At 37.6% G+C, this 17,039-nt stretch overlaps 1 protein-coding gene across 1 annotated transcript in view; it reads left to right on the top strand.

Annotated features, from left to right (window-relative positions):
• The window catches only part of SPOCK3 (SPARC (osteonectin), cwcv and kazal like domains proteoglycan 3), a 391,822-nt gene that overhangs the window by 259,679 nt on the left and 115,104 nt on the right, over window positions 1-17,039 (top strand). The window contains exon 6 of the mRNA XM_077814507.1: window positions 10,129-10,255. Within this exon, the coding sequence (XP_077670633.1) occupies window positions 10,129-10,255 (127 nt within the window). The remainder of the gene's footprint in view (window positions 1-10,128; window positions 10,256-17,039) is intronic.

The following is a 17,039-nucleotide window of genomic DNA, read 5'->3' as shown; positions in this document are numbered from 1 at the left end:
GTACGTTTGAGTCTGCTGAGTGTTTGCTGTTTTGTTTTTTCCCCCAGGCTCATAAATAGAAAGTCTTTTCTCAAATCTAGGTACCTCTTAAGAGGCACAAATAGCAGTCATGGTAATTAACTCCAGATATCTGTCACTACAGATTATGATTGTGTGTGTGTGTGTGTATATATATATGTGTGTATATATATATAAAGTAAGTAAATTTCTTCTTGAATCTTGGATTGCAGAATGAGACAATGAGCCTGTCCATTCTAGCTGACTTTTGGCCTCATCTACTTTGGTTTCAGGTAAAAATGGGTGTATACTTTCTTTTGTCCCCTTCAAAGCTACTGCAATGAACTGTGAAATTAGTTTGATCCTTTCAGCAGGTGGACAACAATTTATACTCATATTTTTTGAGCAAGACAGAAAACATTTTTCTGAACTTCCATGAAAATGCCTGCAACTTTATGAGAGGCCTCCCACTCCCCTTGCAATTTCAAGCTAAAGTCCCTACTCATCTCTGAAGTTTTAATAAATACTTGGCAATATCTTCTGTAGCTGTTGAAAGTCAAGTATTGGCTTTGGAGATGCAGCGTGGAGTCCTCCATGACCCTAGAAGAAGTGGCTTCCTTCTGCAACCTTCCTTAACCAGATACACTTGAAACACCAGGATCTACTTACCCTATCTACCCCACTCATAAGCAGTCCACTTTTTTTCTGTTTGCTCTCAATAGTTTTCTGCTTCTACAGGAAAATGCAGCAAGTGGCTATGGTTATGGTTTTGCACTGTAGCCCTAACAGGGGGTCTTTACCATCTCTAACTTGTTTGACAATTCAACCACATTAGATAAACATATTCATTGGATATTTATGCATAAAAGAGCAGAAGAATAGTTTACAATGTGGACACTTGAATTGTCATAATTAGTTTTGAATTAACAGCGTGTTGAAATGAATGGGGCTAGTTCATATCTTTCAAAGCTATTTGGTGAGGCCGGCTCGTACAGACTTTTGCATGTAGCGTTGTGTTAATGCACATTGGTGCACATATGGAAGAAATATCTTTTAAAAGCTGTACACTTAAAAAAAAAAAAAAAAAAAAAAGCTTAAATTCCAAGGAAACCAAGTGCTGCCAGTGGTTTGGAGGACATATTTCCATGGATAGCATGTGGCTCAAGGGCTGAGAATAACACTGCTAAATTATTCTAACAATTTCTTTGTAAAAATATTAGCAGATAGTTAATGAACCATCCCATATTGGCTGTATTCTGTCTTCAGTATTCTGTCACTCTAGTTGTGCTATGTGAAGCCTAAAATTTCTGGGTAAAATCCTGGCCCCACTTTAGTCAACACAAGTTTTGTTATTGATTTCAGTGAGCCCAGGATTTCACCCAGAAACTTTAAACCCATCCTCTGTATACTTAATGCAAAGACAAAATGTCTCATTTAGACATTTCTTGATGATATTTCATTATGACCGGATATTCACAGTGAAAATTACATGTTATGACACGCAGACCTTGAGAAACATAGAAATGCTGTTTATTTACAAACACATATTGCTTGCTGCCTAATCACCTTGATATTTATCAAACAAGTAATATGTCAGTCCCGGGCTGAAGCAGGAGCAGATCTGGGCAGCAGCAAGGGCTGGTTATATGGAAACAGGCACAGGACTAAAGCATGAGCAATGGTTGGCTGGGGCAGAATCAGGAATGAAAGCAGTCTGAAACCATTGGCAGTGAGAGTGCTCCTGGTGAGGCAGTGACATTAAGAACACAAATATGGCCATGCTAGATCAGACCAATAGTCCATCTAGACCAGTGTCCTGTCTTTCAACAGTGGACAGTGCCAGATGCAGTAAGTGATCCATCCCCTGTCGTCCAGACCTAGCTTCTGATAGTCAGAGACTTAGGAACACCTTGAGCATTGGTGTTGCATCCTTGACAATCTTGGCTGATTGCCATTAATAGACCTATCCTCCATGAACTTATCTAATTCTTTTTTGAACCCTGAGATACTTTTGGTTTCACAAGATCCCATGGCATCCAGCTCCACAGGTTGACTCTTCATTGTGTGAAGTACTTCCTTATCTTTGTTTTAAATTTGCTGCCTATTAATTTCAGTGGTGACCCCTACCTAGTTCTTGTGTTATGTGACACGGTAAATAACACTTTCTTATTCACTTTCTCCACACAGTTCATAATTTTATAGACCTCTCTCATATCTCCTCTGAGGCTATGTGTACACTACCACTTATGTCAGCATATTCCAGAAGTCTTGAGGTCTTTCTGAGTGTAGCCTTCATTGATTTGAGCTCTACCATATAATTCATGAACAAACACCCCCCGCCCCCCCCGAGCAACATCGGTTATGCTGCCATAAGCATTAGTGTGCACAGCCGCTCATTGGGGGTAGATTAATCTCCCATCGACATAGAGTGGCTGCATGAGAGATCTCTCTAGCTAGAGATGGCCTTAGTCATCTCTTTTTTGTAAGATGAACAGTCCCAGTCTGTTTTTAATCTCTCTTCATATGGAAGCTGTTCCATATCCTTAATCATTTTTGTTGCCCTTCTCTGTATGTTTTCTAGTTCTGCCGTCTATTTTTAGAGATAGGGCAACAAGAACTGCATGCAGTATTCAAGGTATGTGTGTCATGGACTTATATAGTGACATTATGATATTTTCTATATTCTTCTGTATTCCTTTCTGAATATATTCCTTTACTAACAGTCTCTTAGCTTTTTTGACTGCCACTGCACATTGAACAGATGTTTTCAGAGAACTGTCCACAGTGACTCCAACCAAGGTCATTTTCTTGAGTGATAACAGCTACTTTTGACCTCATCATTTTATATGTATAGCTGGGCTTATGTTTTCCAATGTGCATTACTTTCAACTTATGAACATGGAATTTCATCTACTATTTTGTTGCCCAGTCATCCAGTTCTGGGAGATGCCTTTGTAATTCTTTGCAGTGTGCTTTGGACTTAACTATCTTGAGTAATTTAGTATACTCTGCTAACTTTGCCACCTCACTGTTTACCCTCCCCCCCCCTTTTCAGCTAATTTAGGAATCTGTTGAACAGCACTGGTGCCAGTACAGATCTTTGGGGGATGCTGCTATTTACCTCTGTCCATTGTGAGAAATTACCATTTATTCCTTCCCTTGGTTTCCTGTCTTTCAGTTACTGATCCACAAGAAGACTTTCCTCTTATCCCATGACTGCTTAGTTTGCTTAAGGGCCTTTGGTGAGGGACCTTGTCAAAGGCTTTCTGAAAGTCCACTGTACACTATATCCACTGGATCACCATTGTCCATGTGTTCGTTGAATTCTAATAGATTGGTGAAGCATGATTTCCCTTTACAAAATCCTGTCTCAACTGTTCCCTCACCCAATTTGTCTAGTACAGGTTATTGGCCTATAATTGTCAGGATTCCCCAGGGTGGATAAAAATAAATGATTGATTTATTTTTTTAAATAAAAAAGTTTGGATTTTTTTCTTTAAATTGAATTTTTTAATATAAGTTTTTTTCCTCAAAAAGCATATCTAAAGATAGATACATTTTAGCTCAAAGATTCCTAATCGTGGAATAGGGATTACAAATTATAATTCTATAGAATGAGACAATATATTAATGTAATGTTTAAGAAAAGTTTTGTAAATGAGTTCCAATAGTTCATGGATTAGGGTCCCAATTTTATGGAGTTCCAGGGGCTTCTTTATAGATTATTTAGGTTAATCTTTCTATCTACCCAATGGGATTCAGTGCTCAATCTAGAAGATACCATCAGAGATGCTTAGTTTTGCAGTTCTCAAACTGTGGATTTGTGTCGCCAGAGATAACATGCTTGTTAACAGCAAAAATGTTTTAAAATAAATAAATAATATATAGAAGTGAGAAATAACAGACCTCAACCCTATTGTGCCTCTGCAAATTTGTGTACACAGAGTTAATCCCTTACCTCTCTCTAAAAGTGCAAAGTTTAAAAAAATTCAATGAACAGAAGATTGTTGGGGGCAGAATTGATCTGGACAAGGAGAAGAAGTCTGGAGATAAATGTGAGATGGGAGGAGCAGGCAGTAGAAACAAAAGTGAAAATGTTTGAGCAGCATATTCCAGAAGTCTTGAGGTCTTTCTGAGTGAAGCCTTCATTGATTTGAGATCTACCATACCATTCTCTCACTAGAAGGGAAAACCTATAATGGCATCAGGCCATAAAAGAGACCCAGTTTGGGAATAAGAACCCTTCAAGAAATATGTTTGCTGATGATGTTTTAAAGAAAGTCACACCAGTGAACTGGTGGAAGTTACTTAAGCACTTGGATTCAGAGATTGTTGAAGTGATAATCTCACTTTTTAACAGCAGTTTACAAGCAGGTGTGAGGATACTTAACATGGGGAAATAGATTCAATATGTGTAATGACCCAGCCACTCACAGTCTCTATTCAAACCCAAGTTAATGGTATCTAGTTTGCATATTAATTAATATTAATATAATATTAAATTAATATGTTAATTAATTAGTTTCTCATTGGAATCTGTTTTTGAAGCTTTTCTATTGCAAAATTGCCACCTTTAAGTCTGTTACTGAGTGACCAGAAAGATTGAAGTGTTCTCCTACCGATTTTTGAATGTTTTGATTCCTGATGTCAGATTTGTGTCTATTTATTCTTTTGCATAGAGAGTGTCTGGTTTGGCCAATGTACATGGCAGAGGGGGCATTGCTGGCACATGATGGCATATATCACATTGGTTTAGATATGTGTTACTGATGCAACGTATTGGCAGAAGCAGGCACGAGGAATTTGGATATTTGCATCTTCAAGAATATTTCTTTATTTTATGTTTCCCATCTCCAGTTCAGATAAGCAAACAATAGTATCCCTTTTAAACATACACAAAGAACCTGGCCATTAACATCTTGAAACCTACCATGTATGTATGTTGAGAAAGTTTGACCAAAATGATAGCTTATGTATAATTTTTCAAACCTGAACTGTTGGGTGCTTTTTGTTAGAAGATATTAAAAAACCCCAAAGCACACTTATATAGTCTCACATGCTGCATGTTCTGATTATCTCTTTTTCAGTGCCATGGAGATTCAAAATGCTAAAAGGTAATATGAGTTGACTTCTATGTGGGTCTTCTATCTTAAGTGGTCTTTTGCAAAACTAACATTGTTTTGTTTATTTCTCTTGGGTTTGATTAACTATTTATTTCTTGTCACAGTGTTTTCTTACGTTTTGTTAGTTTACTATAAGTAGTGTGGCAGGCCAACACATAGCAGCAAAAAGTTTGGAACAGCAGTGCTTTGCTTGATTTTGTCCCTTAAAAGGAAAATCTCAGTAATACAGTGGCAGTGATATTTCATTCCTACTTGCAGTTTCAGGGAAGTCCTAGACAGAGAGTGTGTTCCAAAAGAAATCCAATCTGCTCCAGTGAAAACAGTTTGATTAGTGCTAAACAAGTCTTTCATCCAATTATGTTAATGATACTGTCCAGATACAAGTCCCCCAAAGCCCTATGCTGGCACACAATCAGAAAACCTTTAAATAGCAGTGCCTTGGAAGTCTATTAGCATCACAACAATAGTCATGATGCAAGAATTGTACAAGTCCCGTGAATCATATCTAAGGTCCACATAGCAACCCCATTTACTTTAAATAACTTTGCACTCTGAAAAAACTGCTTCTGGTCATATTTGAATCAAGGACTCTTAAATATAAATTTCTTTGCAACTCAGACATGCTATCTGTCTTCTCTGTGCAGACTAATGTGTTCATTTTGAGTGAGTGTGTGTGTGTGTGTGTATATATATAGATAGATATAGATATATAAATCTTTAAGTGAATAGAGTTGCTTAGAATTTTGGTTCAAAGCCACAGTTTCAGTGACCTGTTTTAACTGGGCACGTGATATTTGTGGATAAGATATTTGTGCATACACTGATGTATGCAAACAGGTATTTGCATGATTAATTGGGCAGCTTGGCTAATTATGTGCCTAACTATCCTCTTGCATGTGCAATTACTCAGTCTACACATATATGCATGATTTTGTGCATGCAAATTGATGTAATCACAAACGTTTCAAGTAAAATTAAGCTGGAAATGTAGCCCATGATGTTTATACCTGTACACTTAATGTTACTTTTTTTAGTACCAGCAAAGACTATATCTGGAAGGGAAGGGAGGGGAGGAGGGGGACTTGTGCGCTTTATATTGTGCCCAAGAGCATACTGGCCACTTCACTGAAGACCTAGAAAGACACCTTACAATCTGTGTTTTACTATGACAAGTAAGGATGACAAAACAGTAAGAAGAGAATGAGATCAGGAAGAATTATAGTAATGCAATGACAGTTACTCATAGTCAGCATGTGCACATCATAGTAATTCTGGATTTTTCCCCCTTCTAATTCTATTACAAATAATAAAGAAAATAAAGATATGACCGACTGAATATTAATTACTCATCTATTCTGTATACTGATTTTTTTTCTCTCTACACTCTTTAAAGTTCACAATATGTTGCTATACCCAAGAATTGAAACATTAAAATATCCTTATTTTGTAATAGATACTCTGCTGCTCATAAGGAAAAGTACAGTTGAGCTTTTATACTGGTATATGTGGAGGTTTTCTTTAATAAGTTTATTTATCCCTTGTGAGTTAAAATTGGGACTATGGATTGATATTTAGGTTCAGTAGAATTTAGTATTTTTATAATTATGATATTGGTTTATTAAGTCTTTTTTTAAAATTTTATTTATATACTTTCTCATGGTTGTGCAAAACTGTGGGGCAAGGGGTCAAACAATAAGGGGGGAATCAGACAATTATTTAATGAGAATAGACCGATTCAAAAAGTTCAAACTTTGTAACAGTTGAAACACATAATACTAACATCACATCAAATATACAAAGTACATATCCTTCAATAAAACTCTGATAAATTCTGAAGTAGTATTTTTTTACTTTGCCTGTTTGTAAATAATATAATAATAATAATAATTATCATTAAAAATATCTTTTCACCATTGAAATGGTGTATGTGTATGAAGAAGTCCATGTTTATCGACATACTGACAAAAGATTCAATTTTCCAAGCCTATTTACAATTCAAACTCCATAACTTTCCAAGTAATCGTATACTGTATGTTAGTTCAAGCCATCATCAACATGTAGTAATGGTTATAATTCAGTTTAGTTTATATAATATATATCCTCTCAACTCTTCACATGTCAAAGGCTCATACATATTTTCATTCATGAGCTGGAGGCTACATACCTTGAAAAACTGAGAATGGTAAAGGACAGCCCACACGTCTTTTGTATTTTAGATAATATATGTTTGTAAGAAAGTATTGGTATGCATCAGAATGGAAACCATTACTAATAATTAAGAAGTGTGCATGTTTTCAGATGCAGTAGTTTTGTTTTTGGTGTAAAACAGTTTGGTTTTCAAAATTTCCCATGTCAGTATGTTTAATTTCAAACAGGGAGGTACAGATCACTTGTAAAGAATGTGCTTTATACATCACCAAAAGAAGGTCGATATAAAGTTCTTATATGGCTTCATTAGCATCGTGTTGGAGGGCCTGATATTTTTTAAATGTATTTATCCTCACAAAACCCCTGTAATGTAGGGCAGTGCTGCTGTTCCCCTTTTTACAGATGGGGAACTGAGGCACAGAGACGTTAAATTACTTGCCCAAGTCACATAGGAAATATGTGGTGGACCAGGAAACTGCACCCAGGGTCTATCATACTAGGCTAGTGCCCTAACCACTGGACCACCCTCCCTCTCTCAGTACTGTAGTATGTGCTGTGTTTGCTCACGTAAAAAAAAAAAAAAGTAAGGCGAATATATGTAGTTTAAGCAAAATATTTTTTTTTTACTTTTATTTCTCATACAACTGTATAATGGCGTTGCATGCTGGGAATCTGAAAACATCCTATAGATGAAAAACAAAGGATAAAGGATCAAATTACACTGATGCACAAGTGAAAGCGTGACAGTTTCAGAGGAGTGAGGACGGAGGACGTAGCTGTCATAGGTTATTAGTGCACTGGCTGTTCGTATCTAAAGATCCGATTCAGATTTGTCTTGGTTACAAGTGAGATGAGATTAATGGTGTTAACATAGTCTTCAGTTGATGCTAGTCTACACAGAGCTATTCAGTTTACCAAAATGTGTCATGAATGACTCAGTATTCCGGAGAGAATGACAGGAATATTGCAGTCAAAACTAAGGTACATTTGCAGATCTATGTCCCCAATTCAGCAAAGTTTCTAAGCATGTTCTTAAGTGTTTTCTGGGGCCTGTAGATGGGGCCTGTGATCTGGGGCCTGTAGATGGATATTTGTGTCCTGTAGCTATATATCTAGTTCTGACTGGCTTTCTGGGCAGGTTTGACTTGTATAAAAGCATTTATTCTGCAGATAATTTAAGCTGTCATTGATTTTTGGCAGTAGTAAGTGCTAATTTTTATGTGCAGTGGGCTTGATTTCCTTTACATTAACACGTTTACACTGTTCTAATTCATAATTTACACACACACAATATTTGTACACACAGTTAGGCATATAAATTATGTCTTGACACACTTTAAACTCCCTTTTCACTGCCAGAGTGGTGTAGAGAAGCTATAGCATAAATGAGAATCCAGGCCAGTGTGTTTTGACTACCAGCAATTCAGCATCAGGTATATGTGTATGCCCCTGCACATTTTTTACTTCTTTCACAAATAAATTGAAGGGTGCTATTTTTTAACAAATAACAGAATAACAGACTTTAAGGTCAGAAGGGACCATTATGATCATCTAGTCTGACCTCCTGCACAACGCAGGCCACAGAATCTCACCCACCCACTCCTGTAACAAACCCCTAACCTATGTCTGAGCTATTGAACTCCTCAAATCGTGGTTTAAAGACTTCAAAGTGCAGAGACTCCTCCAGCAAGTGACCCGTGCCCCACGCTGCAGAGGAAGGCGAAAAACCCCCGGGCTTCTGCCAAGCTGCCCTGGAGGAAAATTCCTTCCCAACCCCAAATATGGCGATCAGCTAAACCCTGAGCATGTGGGCAAGACTCACCAGCCAGACACCCAGGAAAGAATTCTCTGTAGTAACTCAGATCCCACCCCATCTAACATCCCATCACAAGCCATTGGGCATATTGACTGCTAATAGTCGAAGACCCCTAGCCCCTTCGTGGCATCCCCCTTCAGTTAGCTGTAGACTGTTACGCATCTCCTTTATTTGCCCTCACTGAGCCAAATTCTGTGGATTTAGCTCTTGTAATCTCTCCTCAGAACTCGGCTTCTGCAGCTTCCTGACTATTTGTGTTGGGGAAGCGCTGTGGAGTCCAGCCTGGGCCAGGCCCTGCTGTGTAAACACACAACACCAAGACCATCCGACCGTGCCACACCCTGCCCCAAAGAGTTTTCTAAGTTTAGTTTTCTTTAATCACTTTAGACAAGTAATTCTCAAACTGTGACTCAGGAACCACCCGACGATTAGCAGAGCCTTCTTGGTTGTCTGCATATGAAACACTTTGAGAACCATGGAATGGAAGAACAGGGAGAAACTTTCATTCTATGGACTTCCTCACAATATCAGTTTAGAGACTCGCTGCTAAGGACACAGCCCAGTGGATTGAGACTGTGTTGCAGATTTCTCGGGTTTTTTTCCTTCTGTTCCTTAGTAAGATTCCGAGCAGATAAATAATGCATAAATAAATGTATAGAAATCATCGATTATTATTTTATTCTCTTATTTATATAAACCCAATAGTGTGGTACGCATTTTACATTTTCCTCATGTTCGCCCATTTATATGTATGCGCACCTGCTGGATTTTTTTCCGCTACAACAATAGGAATAGGTGTTACTACATCTTCTTTCTCAGTCATTTTTTGCTTACTGTAAAGAGTTAGGTATTGAGATATCATGAAGGTGCCCAGTGATAAGTGTCATCTAAAAGCTGTGGGAGAGAGACAGTGTAGAAAAGATGTTTTTACAAACTGGAACCTAATACACAAGGTCCTCAGGTGACTAATAATTATAGTGTGAATATAAATGCTTTTATAAATACTGTTGCTTATCAGGTTACATGCTTTTTGTTTGTTTACAGTATGAAAGAGGCTGGTTTAGGCCATAAACAATGGAGAGGTGGTCCCATTTCTTCAAACTGCAAGCAGTGTCCAGTAGTTTATACCAATCCTGTTTGTGGATCAGATGGTCATACATATTCTTCTCAGGTAAGAATAAAATAATCAAATTATTCATTAATTTGGTGCTAAAGTCAATTTATATTTCCAAAAACAGTCAAATATCCCCATGTTTAATAAAAGGAAGCAGTTATTTATTTTGATTTGAATAGCATAAAAAGCTATCCTGGGCTGACACCCACAAAAAATCCAAAACATTGTGAGACTAAAAAGCAGAACAGTAACAAATCTCACCCAACATAAAACAAATAGTTATCATTTTATTGATTGATTGATTGCTGTTTCCCTACCTCAGATTTCAGAAGAAATCCTACTCCCTCCCCCTCTCTACCCAGCTCAGACTTCATAAATGCCTGTTCAAAGATGGGTTTTGCAGCATGGCCTGAAAATTCAAGCTGTTTCAGACCTATGGAGGGTAAACTGCAAAGTCAAGGAAGAATCCCTTACTCACAATTCCCTCTTTTTTTAAATCAAGGAAACTCAGGCCAGGCCCTTCTGCAAAGTGTGACTGTGGCAGTGGTGAATGAGGAGAGAAACAGTCATCCATGTAGATAGGTCTCAGGCTATTATGGGGAAAAAACAACACTTTAAACTCTACCCACTGGCCACCAGTAGACCGCAACTGCAAATTCTGGGACAAAGATGTCATGCTCACTGTGAGATATTAATAATAAGCAAGCTGCTTCATTCTCCCCTAGATGCAGTTTCCTAATGGGTTTAAGGTGTGGCACGTTACAGTAGTCTAATCTCGAAGTGACAATGGTATGGATTACAGTAGTCATGTCTGCATCCAGAAGAAAAGTTTGCATCCCATGGACTAGGCATACATGGAAAAAAGCAACTGGAAATTTAACCAGGTCCACAAGTTACAAACTGTATTGAAAATTATGTACATACTCTTTTACACTCATATGGGGCTGGTGCTAAGTATAAATTTAGCCAAATCCAAATCCTTAGATTTACATGGATGTTCTCTCAACAAACTTACTCTTATTCGTACCCAAGTATCTCCCAAACACTGACTGAGACACTTGACTGCACTCTTGAAGCTGGATAAAAAGGAGATACAAATCTGAATGTCATCACCATACTGAAAGCACTTCATTGTGGCGATAACACTCAACTTTATATCTCCAGAAGAAGGGTGGTCCTGCTCAGCTTTGATAAGATAAGCACGTCAGGATATGACCAACATTTCATTCTCAGTTCTTATGATTTTATCCTGAATCTCATTATATTTAATACATTTCTTAAAGCTCCAGCCCTTGGAGTCAAGAGTTTTATGTGAGAAGCTCAGAATTCATGTTTTTTAAAAGTCAGATTCTAGCCTTTGTAGTTGTAGAGAAAAGCTTGGAAATGTGACCTGTGTGCACTTTAAACTCTCAGAAGGCAAACAAAAAAGAACCCCAAATTGACTATTGAAAAAAACCTCATGATTTCTAAGCCAATGTCCTGAGTTGTTGGAGGCTCTGAATGCTTGGGACTGGAAATACTGTGCTCTTTTAAAATGAGGATATACTATTTTGACTTTAGTGTTTGAGAAATAGTCATAAATAATTCACAGTAAATTACTTGTTGCATATGTATATATATATGGGAACTATTAAAACCTGTTTGAAACGTGCTTAAATCATGCCAAATATCTTGTCATTGTTTAGTAATTCCATATGGTAGCACTCAAAGGGCCAGTCAGGAAATGGGCCCCAGGTCTACGCACTGCACATGCAGAGAAAAGAAGATGGTCCTTGTCTCAAAGATCTTATCCTCTAAAAAGCCAGACAAACAGAAATAGATTAACAAATAATAACTAAGTGTATTAAAAGTATAGAATTTACATATTACAAAATCTCCCAGCCCTGTTCCCCATCTCTGTACTGGTGCCAAAGCCAGATTGTGATTTTTCAGAGTGTATCATCTTCCTTTAGGGTGACCAGACATCCTGATATTAGGGGCTTTGTTTTATATATGCAACCATACGCCGCCTCCCACCCCCCAAAAAAGTGTCCTGATTTTTCCCACTTGTTATCTGGTCACCCTATCTTCCTTCTATCCTACCCTCATCCCAAAGGAATTACCTGTCTTTGAAGAGAATTCAAAACAAAACAAACCTAGAAGTTCCTGAATGCCTCTTTCCCAGCCATTTCTTCCCCAGTCCTTTTATGTGGGAGTGAGCAAGACTGCTAACTACTCCCTAAGGGAAGAGACAGGTGACCTTTCTTTGCCTACAACATTTTTCCAGCAATGGTGGTTGTTCCTAGCCATTTCTTCCTTATAGGGGTACAATTGCAGAGGATGCGAGAAAGGTATGGGAGGAGATTTTTAACTTCTGAAACATGTTTGAGTATCTCCAGAAATCTTAATTTTTCATATCTATATGTTGGTGATGGTTTCATGTTTGGCTTGTGAAGTACCTCAGTATTCAGAGCACAGTATTCAGAACACCGTGGCACAGGAGTTTCAGATATTCTAACAGCAGCTATACATGCATTGTGCAATTAAGAGCTTCAGAGAGGGTGGAATGAGAGCTTTTTCTAAAAAACTTTGAAAATTCTCAAATTAAAAAGACACATACAGCTCAGTGAAAGCTTAATATTGTTCTATGTAATGGGGTTCATGCTATGCCCTTGGGTATTTGGCCCCTGGGCCTCCCTCTTCCATGAGTCAGGGACCACCTCAGTCTGGTGCAACACCCATGCTCTTTATTCTCATAACGTTTCCGACCACCAATTCCCAACTATATACAGGCGTCATAGCTACTTTTCCTACAACAGGCCTGGCCATCAACAGACTAGAAGGCTCCAACTTCTTTCTGTGCCTGACCTTTCTCTTTCCTTCTCCCACTTCTCTGGCTTCCTCCCAGCCTTTATAGCTCGGGGCTAATAAGACTGGCAGGTGCGGCCAGTTACCAGGTAGATACAGGGCTATTCACCCAACCCCAATCCATTCCCCTTAATTGGGGCTGGAGTGGCAGGAGCTGATTAAGGGCTTTTCAACCAGCACCCTGCCACATTCTACAATATAGTTACTTTCTTTTATTGGGAATGTATTTGTCAATGACTGCAAATTGTAGAATACATTTTCTGAACACAAGTCAATAAAGGATATCCGTGTTATAGAACTGTGCAGTGCATTGGTATAATTTCCCCATGGACATTGATTTGGAAATACCATGCCCTGTTCTTTCAGATTAAGCCCATACCATGTTTGCTGTTTGAACTGCATAATTGTCAAAACTTTAAATGTGCTTTTGGTTCCCAAAAACATAAGTGAAGTCATATGTGGTAAATGAGCCACAGTGAAAAAAACATTTTAAAAGATTGTCTTCAAAACTGAGATAATATAGAGCTTGATAATGCCACATATCTTGCAGTGATTTCAGCGGGACAAATGAGCAGGCTAATGTGCTACTCAGCAGGAGTATCTGGCCCATAATTATTAACATTCAGTCAGTGTAAAGGAAGAGTGGAAAAGTCAAAAGCTTATTACAGAATGAAGGAGACACTAAAAGGGGGAAAAATGCATAATGAAATGTTGACTAATAAAATCAGCATCAGCGACTGTACAGGAAGAATTTAATTTAAAGGGACACTGTAGTTTTCTTACCTACATTGCATTTTTCACAACACCTTTTGTTTAGTTAATAAAAAAATTGTTACAAATATTTTCATTATTGGTCATGGTTTACCTTCTGCGTTTCTTGCAACTTGGGCAATGAAAGTAGATTAGTCAGCTTTCAGTCAATTTTACGTACAGATACTCAAACACTGCCATAATATAAGGGATTGTTTATTTTAAATATAGCTCTATTAATTCATAATTATAAAACAGATTTTTCTATCCATATATTGAATGCTACCTTAATCTATATGTAGTGCCTTGGATTTCATACATACAGTGTAATTGACTGCTCAACATTTATTGCAGGTGTGGGATGATCTAGCCCTAATAATTACAGAATAACAACACTTTCAGTATTTTTAAAAGGCAGTGCTACAGAAACAAACTACGTTTAAAACAAAGTTTGCCACTTCCTTTTTGGTTTCATTCCAGCATAGCCTTGGCAATAAGCCACAAATCATTTTTTTTATCTAGTGGCATTTTCCTTGAGGATGTCAAGTCCTTTTCACCCTGATAGCAAACTTTTACCAATTTATTTTCTTTCCTATTTATGAAAAGTATATCTGGTTGGTGGTATGTCTGCAGTTACTCTTAGAGAAGAAAGGACTCAGTTGATAGAGCATGTATCCATAAACATTTTTAATCACCTGAAAAATCCCAACAATAATCATGATTACAGGAAGACGAATTTTGTTCCTTACAATTAGGGAAATGAAGTTTAAATTAAAGACTATTTCTCAAAAATGTAATGGGTCCTAACTGTTTGGGGCTGAGTGGGGAGATCAAAGGGAAAGGAAATAGAAAAGATATCCATAATGTCTGGAAGATAGGCATGGACTCGTGGTGGTACTTTGCACTTAGATAATCAACAGGGTGTGGGTGTGGGTGTGTGTGTGTGTGTATATACACACACACAACCAACCAACTGTTGATTATCTATATATTATCTATATATATACACACACACACATATATAGTGATTTTTTTTAACCTTCTGGTATTATGATTTGGAGTCACCAGAGATGTAAATGTGACTCGGTATGTTAATAGCAATGAATATGTTCATTATGTTGTTCTTGGCTGTGTGGAAATCTCAACTACTTGTTTTATAAATTTACATGAATCTAACTTTCTGCATGCTTAACTTAATTCCCCCCACATTTAATGATTTCCATTTTAAGGCCAGTGCTATTTTTATTTGGCCTCAGTGTATTTTTAGAAGTAGGTTTTGTTATGTTGGAAAGCTATCCACATGCCTTAATGTTGAGGGTAGGAAAAAAGCTTATTTGGAGGAGTCTTTAGAAATAAAAAGTAAGTAGAGTTGTTTAACCTTTCTGGTGTACCCTATTATAAATGTGAAATTGATTGAATCCCATCTGCTTAATCAACTTCATGTGATATTTTCAAACACGTTTGAGCTGTTGGCATTTTCTTTCCAGTTCAGAAAAGATGATAAACCAAAGCTGTGTACGTATTCAGTCTGCATAACCTGTAGGATTATTTGATTCATATTAGTCCAAACTGGTATCTTGTGGAGAGGTTAGCTGTCAGAACGTTTAAATATTGACTCCTTTATTTGGTAACCGTAAATAGAAACAACTTCACATGTGCCTGATTGAGCAGACATCAGTCATGCTATTCTTAATTAGACTGATTTTTTAAAATGAAACTGTATTGGAGTGGACACAGCAGTATACGAGACACAGACGAAAATAATGTGATTTTAATGCTGGGCCACATAATCTGTAAGAAATAAATCTTCTGGCACACACCTACCCAGTCAGGTAGGTATTGAAACTTTGCCATCTGAGAGGTCTTGTAAATGATATTCTTTCAGGAGATAAAAGTTCATTCTACCAAATCCTTACAGAAACTTAGAGATCTTCCCTAGTTATAGCTCTCCTTGACCAATATTACATTGATTGTGACTGCATCTATATCCTCAATCCCAAACTAATCTGTGAACCTCCTTATCTGCTAGCCACCCACCTGTGTACCCAGGGGATTATACCGCAGATTCAGACCTCATCTGGTGCTGCATGTTAGATTAACCCTGAAAGAACAAACTGGAAACATGCCTACTGAAGCCAAATATCCCTGCCTCCTCGATACTATTCCATCATATATGTATATGATGGAATAGTATCGAGGCAATTTCTGCACCAAGGATTGAGATAGATAGTTAAATATATATCAGTCCTTGGTGCAGAAATTAACTATTATTATGACTATTTTATTTAATAGCATGCATTTCTAAAGGGCCGTCACCTTAGTTACTGGTTGCATAGTTTATAAAATTGAATGTCTTTGAAGAATTTTTGCAACGTGTAAGGAAGAAGAAGCTTTCTATAACATTTAAACTGTGTGTCTTATTAAGCAGCAACAGAAGTATATTTGCCAGTGATAGATATTCATGGGTGATAAGATTCACAGCTTCTACTGACTTCATTGGTAAGTGAAAGTTCCAGGTGTTCAGCATCTCTCAAAATTTGTCCAAAAGCTATTTTTCCCCATCTAATTTTTTTTAACAAAGCACCATCATATTCCAGTTTCAGCCTTTATCTTTTTCTTTTTTAAATGATGATAAAAGGGAAGAATATCTGTAAAACTCGTTTCATATGCTGCCCTTGTAATCCACAGAAGTGGCTCTTATCAGTCCCTAATGACCTTTCTAGTTTAAACTCAGAACCAGGACTCCGTACTCTTCCATTTCGTCAGCTGCTTTTGACACCATCAACCATGCTTTTCTTCTTAATGTCTTTTCCTCCTTTGGCTTCTGTAATTCTGTCATCTCCTGTTCTCCTACCTCTCTTCTCCTTCATTGTGTCATTCAGAGGATCCTCCTCCCTCTAACTTTTTGTGGGTGTTCCAAAGGAGATCCCCTCCTCTTCTTCTGCTACCCCTCATCTCTGGATGATCTTATTCACAAATGCAAGTTGTTCTATTATCTCTATGCTGAAAATTCACATCTACCTCTCCATTCTGTATTTGTCTCCTTCTGTCCAAACTAAACTTTCAGCCTGTCTCTCTGACATCTCCTTGTGGATGTCCATCTGTCAGTATAAAATCAATCTGGTCAAAGCAGAACTCTTAATCTGTCCCTAAAAGCCCTCCTTCCTTTTTCAGTAACTGTGCACAACACCCCATTCTCCTTGACATTCAGGCCCATAACCTAGGTGTCATCTTTGACTCTGCT

The sequence above is a fragment of the Eretmochelys imbricata genome, chromosome 4 (genome assembly GCF_965152235.1).
Source record: "Eretmochelys imbricata isolate rEreImb1 chromosome 4, rEreImb1.hap1, whole genome shotgun sequence".
Classification (NCBI taxonomy): Eukaryota; Metazoa; Chordata; order Testudines; family Cheloniidae; genus Eretmochelys; species Eretmochelys imbricata.
The sequence above is the reverse complement of the archived record's forward strand: the minus strand, read 5'-3'. Positions and strand labels throughout refer to the sequence as shown.